General features: G+C 41.8%; 1 protein-coding gene across 4 annotated transcripts in view; it reads left to right on the forward strand.

Annotated features, from left to right (window-relative positions):
• Nucleotides 1-6,104, forward strand: part of Unc13b (unc-13 homolog B) — a 200,862-nt gene that overhangs the window by 46,636 nt on the left and 148,122 nt on the right. For all 4 annotated transcript variants that reach the window (XM_021221907.1, XM_021221908.1, XM_021221909.1 and 1 more), the window contains exon 6: nucleotides 2,235-2,308. In XM_021221907.1, the coding sequence (XP_021077566.1) occupies nucleotides 2,235-2,308 (74 nt within the window). The remainder of the gene's footprint in view (nucleotides 1-2,234; nucleotides 2,309-6,104) is intronic.

Genomic DNA, 6,104 nt, shown 5'->3' on the forward strand with positions numbered 1-6,104 from the left:
TTTTTTTTTTTTAATTCTTTAATTTTATTTTTAACAGTCCAGTTGTTATCCCCCTCCTGGTCTTCAACTGTTTCTCATCCCATTCCTCCTCCCCCTGCCCCGTTTCCAAGAGGATATCCCTCCAAGCCCACCTGACCTCCCTGGGGCCTCCAGTCTCTCGAGGGTTAGGTGGTGCTTCTCTCACTGAAGCCAGACCAGACCAGGCAGCCCTCTGCTGTCTATGTGTTGGGGCCTCCTATCAGCTGGTGTATGCTGCCTGGTTGGTGGCTTAGTGTCAGAAAGATCTCAGGGTCCTTGTCAGTTGAGACTGCTGGTCTTCCTGTGGGGTCATCTTAGCTTCTTCCAGCCTTTCCTTAATTTAACTACAGGGGTCCCCAGCTTCTGTCCATGGGCTGGGTGTAAGTATCTGCATCTGACTCTTTCAGCTGCTCGTTGGGCCTCTCAGAGGGCAGCCATGCTAGGCAGGCTCTTGTCTGTAAGCACACCATAGCATCATTAATAGTGTCCGGCTTTGGATCCTCCCGTTGAGCTGGATCCCAATTTGGGCTGGACACTGAACCTCCTTTCCCTCAGTCTCTTCTCCATTTTTGTCCCTGTAGTTCTTTTAGACAGGAACAATTCTGGGTCAGAGTTTTTGACTGTGGGATGGCAACCCTGTCCTTCCACTTGATACCCCATCTTTCTACTGGAGAAGGACTCTACAAGTTCCCTCTCCCCACTGTTGGGCATTTCATTTAAGGTCCATCCCTCTGAGTCCTGAGGATCTCTCACCTCCCAGGTCTCTGGTATATTCTAGAGTGTCCCCCTACCTCCTACCTCCTACCTCCCGAGGTTGCTTGTTTCTGTTCTTTCTGCTCTTCCTCAGGACTTCACTCCTGTTACCCTCTCCCACTCCCATTACCTGATCTTGTCCCCCTTTTCCCCTCGCTGTCCAGTCTCCTGCCCAGGTCCCTCCCTCTCTCTGCTCATCCCTCCCCCTCCCCCATGATAGCCTTCTTCTTCCTCCCCAGTGGGATTGAGGCATCCTTACTTAGATACTCACTAATAATCAGATATTAGCGCCCCCCCCCAAATACAGAATACCCAGGATACAATCCACAGAACTCAAGGTTAACAAGCCGAAAGGCTAACCTCTTTAGATTTGAGTTTTCCTTCTTGAACTTTCTGTAGGAACGATTTGTAGATAGATACTGCTTAAATTGGCTTTTATCACGGAATGCTTTATGTTCTCCATCTATTGTGATGGAAAATCTTGCTGAGTATAGTAGTCTGGCATGGCATCTGTGGTCTCTTGGAGTCTGCAACATATCTATCTAGGCCCTTCTGTCTTTTAGAGTCTCTATTAAAAGTCAGGTGTTATTCTAATAGGTCTGCCCTTATATGATACCTGATATTTTCCCTTGCAGCTTTTAATATTCTTTCTTTGTTCTGTATGTTAGTGTCTTGATTATTATGTACTAAGGTTATTTGGGGGGTCCAGTCTATTTGGGGTTCTGTATGCTTCTTTTTGTTTTTGAGCCAGGGTCTTACAATGTAGCTCTGGCTGTTCTGGAACTCACTATATAGACCAAGCTGGCCTTGAACTTGACTAGATTCTCACATGGTAATTTTGTGTGTGTGTGTGTGTGTGTGTGTGTGTGTGTGTATCTTTCTGTCTGTTTGAGAGAGGGCTTCACTATGTTGGCTTGGAACTCTCTATGTCCAGACATGGTTTGTACAAGTTCAGTAGTGAACTTGTAATCCAGTTGGCTTAGCCTGCTGTGTATTGAAATTACAAGTATGCACCAGTATACTTGGCTGTATTTTTAATTTTTTGAAGGCAAACGTATAAGTTTTAAGCATTTTATATCCCAAGGTATAGCTTTTCTTCTAATCTAATCCTTTGGAGTGTTGGCTCTTGCTGAGTGGAAGTGTAGTTGCATAAACTGTAATTTTGGAGTCATATTGATATCAGTTTCAATCATGGCTTATCTATGGAACTCAGCCATAGATAGAGCTTTAGTTTTTCAGAGCATTAGTTTCATCATCTTCAAAAACAGAATCAGGAATAGCAGTTTATTATATTGTCTTTCCAAAGTAAAGTTCATGTTCATGGCAACAGTTAATGAGTGAATCACAGTTAATATTCATCTGTCACTGCTGCCTTTCTAACTATATTCATTTGTCTGCATAAAGTGTTACTTGCTGATGACTATCTAGTGCCAGCTAATATCATTTGTTCTTTTTTATGGTAGACATCCCAGAGGAGGAAGCCAGATATTGGACCTACAAATTGGAACAAATCAATGCCTTGGCAGATGATAATGAGGTAGGAACTGCTTTATTTGCAATATTGAGAGATGGGCATTCTCTGATCCGTTATAGACTGTCTAGGGAGAGGGCCAAAGGTATGCTGTTTGAGGTATTAAAATCTGTAATAAGAAAATGAAATCCATAACTTTACACGTCCTAAACCTGTGCTTTGCCAATGAGACACACCCCAGTCTATGATAATGAAGATTATTATTATTATTATTATTATTATTATTGTTTTTGAGACCAAGTCTTGCTATTTATTTGACTTTGACTGGTCTTGAACTTGATATCCTATTGCCACAGCATCCTGAAGGCTGGGACTGCTGTCATGTGTCACTGTGCTTAGCTATCCTGAATAGGTCAGGGAGAATATTTCCTGAAATTTCAGTGGGAAGCTCCATCTTCACTGTTGTTTCTCCCACTGTAGCATGGACTGTGGAGTTAGACTGCCTCTGGACCGTTGAGGAAGGAGCTGATAGGAACTCCTCTGTTATACAGGAGCAGAGGTGTTTCTCCTGCTCTGGGCATTATCCTCAACTGTGTGCACTTTTTAGGAATGTTTAGATTGTTACTTTGCTTGGTCCTGCTGTCGTGACTATCTCCAGCTATGAGTCAGGTGTATAAAAGGGGAGATGGTCACCTCCATCTGGAGGATCAGGAATGGGGACAGTGCTTTTGTTATTGACAGTATAAAGAAACGAGGAATATTTATTTACTTTGAGATATATTGGGCTTTTAGAAACACAGATTGTTTCTAAAATTCATAATGATCTTGAGAATTTATTTTTGAAATAAGATTTCTTTACATGGCCTTGGCTTTCCTTGAACTCATGATCATCCTGTCTCAGTCTTTCCAGTACTGACATTATAAGGGTTCCTGTGCACTGACACCACAGAAATAAGATTTTATTGTTCTCGAAAAAGAGATTGTATGTTTGTGTAATCATTATGACATCTAATGCATTATAAGCACTCAAAGTTGATGCTTGCTGAAATAAAACTCATGCTATTAAAAAAAATTTGTTAGAAGATAGCAGTTGAATGGTATATTTTTAAACAATGTCTAATGTATCCCAGGCTGATCTGGGATATCTCTCTCTCTCTCTCTCTCTCTCTCTCTCTCTCTCTCTCTCTCTCTATATATATATATATATATATATATATATATATATATCACACATTTATAAAGAACCTTGAAATAATGGACTCTTAAACAGTTTGTTTACATTTTCTTAGTCTTTAAAAATAGTTTATTTCTATTTGTGTATGTGTGTGAGCACACACCATGGGTAGGCCTGATTAGGCCAGAGGGGCAGTTGGGTTCTCCATAGCTAGAGTTAAACATAGTTTAAGTCACCTTGATGTAGGTGCTGGTAACCAAACTCCAGTCTTCTTGAAGAGCAGTTGCTGAGGCATCTCTTCAGTCTCCTCAGTTTTTATCTCACGTGAGGAGGTATCCTAGTTAGGTTTTTATTGCTGTGCAAAGAAAGCACCATGACCAGAAGCAAAGGCTTTATTTCAGTTTACAGTTGTAGTCGTCATCAAGAGAAGTTAGGGCAGGGACTCAAGCAGAGGCCATGGAGGAATGTTGCTTACTGGGTTGGCTTGTTTAGCCCCCTTTCTTATACCACCCAGGACTACCTGTCCAGGGATCCCATTGCCCACAATGGGTTAGGCTTTCCTTTATCAATTAGTAATCAAGAAAACATCCTACAGACTTGCCTATAGGTATTCTGAAGAAGTCCCCCTACCCTGCAATTGAGGCTCCTCTTCCTATTTGACTCTAGCTTGTGTTAAGTTGACCAAAAAAAGAAAAAAAAAAAAAAGAAAAGAAAAGAAAAAAGAAAAAAAAGCAGGACACCAGATGTTTGTTTGTTTGTTTGTTTGTTGTTGTTGGGTCTCATCCAGCTTACTTTTTTAGTTGCTGTATTTTGTTAGGCATTTCTTAGCTTATTTTTAATAGCCCCTTAAATATTCAGTGCTTTTGGAAGGTAGAGGTAAGATTAACATGTCAAAGTTGTTCTTACTTTTATAAGGAGTTCAAGGTTAATCTGAGATACATTAGACCCTGTTTTTTTTTTTTTTAATTTAATTTCCTATGATATCCAGTTATGTATGACAAAATATTTCTTGGGAGACATTGTCAGACCTGAGAAAAAAAACCACTGCATGACTGTCTGATTAAAGCAAGCTGTTTTTAGAATTGCACAAGGGACTGAACAGACAACTGACTCCCCCTAAATTGGAGTTTCAGAGAGCAGTCCCTCACTGGCTTTTGAGGTCTCTTTTATAGGGAAGAGTTAGGCTGGATAGAAAAAGCTGTTGAGATGATTGGCTGTTAGCATCCAGACAGAAGAGTGAGGACCCAGGGCTCAAGGCTGTCAGTGAAGTAGAAGTGAAAGAATACATCGTGTGGAGGAGGAGTCATCACAGGTGCTTAGGAGTAAGGAAAACGGGTGGGTACACATTATGGGGTTACAAGTCTTAAACTCAGAAAGGAAACAAAACAGCTTCAGGATGTCCCTGAAACTAACCAGATTCACTAGGCTTCTTCCATTCCCAAGCATATGTGAGCAGTAAGGGCTACTGAGAATCACTGTCGATGCAAGCTGAGATGTCTGGAAGAAGATACATGTGAAGCTGCTTATGAGAGGCTCAGACCAACTTAGCTATCTGGAAGAGATGTTTTTCAACTTTTGTGATTTGTTACCCATTCTAGGAGGGCTTTTAGTAGTGCAGCTACCCTCTGAGTCATAGCTGCTCCTATAAGTAATCCCTCACCCATATCCCTCTACGTAACCCCAATAAAATTCATTAGTTGAACTTTGGTAGTATTCTTATTTGGGCTCTTGGATGCCTATCTGGAAAAATAAACATTTGTCCACATCTTCCCTAGCCAAGTCTGAGAAACAGGGTTTGCAGGTTACATTAGTCTTAGGAAACAAACACTCTTATAAGGTGTGGAGACTTAGTAACAATGTGTAACACTGTGGCTCCTCTTTTCGTTTCACAACATAACACACATATCTACTTACCCAGCTAGGGAACTCACAATCTACCAAAGTACGAATACCACTGAAGTCCAACTTGGTGTACCAGTGAGTTTTATTGGGGTTACTTACAGGAATATGGGTGAGGAGTTTCTTACAGGAACAGAAATGACTCAAAGACAGCTGCATCACCAAGGCACACCCCAGCATAGGTTGACAACTCATAAACTCAGGCAGCTCAACAGGTTGTAAAGAGCCCTTTCTCGATGCTTTTGTTGATCTGAGCCTCTTCTAGTCAACTTAGCTTGTTTTTGCTTTTCCTGGGAAGCTGGTCTAGTCTGAGAGCAGCTAGTCTTTTGCAGCTTGTCTTCCTTCAGTCTGAGAGGGAGGGACTCTCAGCTTTTATTGCTTACTCTGGCAGGGAAGGACCTAGAGAATCTGGTGAGTTTCAGGGACTTCCTGAAGCTATTTTGAGTTGTTATCTTCTTGCTTGAGGAGCTTCCCTGCAGCATGAAATGTTACAGTCTTGGAGGAAACTGTTAAATAAAACACCACTTATTTTCCCTCTGACAGCCTCCTGTGACCAAGGATTTAATTGGGTACTTGCTTACAGTTTTAGAGGGTTAGTCCAGGGAGTGTAGTAGCAGATAGACAGATGGGCATGGCACTGGAGCAGTAGCTGAGAGCTCACAATTGATTGAGGCAGAAAGAGGAAGGGAGGGAGAGAGGGAGAGGAGAGGAGAGAGGAAGGGAGGGAGAGAAGGACAGAGAGGGAGAGAGAGAGAGAGAGAGAGAGAGAGAGAGAGAGAGAGAGAGAGA

Source organism: Mus pahari, chromosome 22, assembly GCF_900095145.1.
Source record: "Mus pahari chromosome 22, PAHARI_EIJ_v1.1, whole genome shotgun sequence".
Classification (NCBI taxonomy): domain Eukaryota; kingdom Metazoa; phylum Chordata; class Mammalia; order Rodentia; family Muridae; genus Mus; species Mus pahari.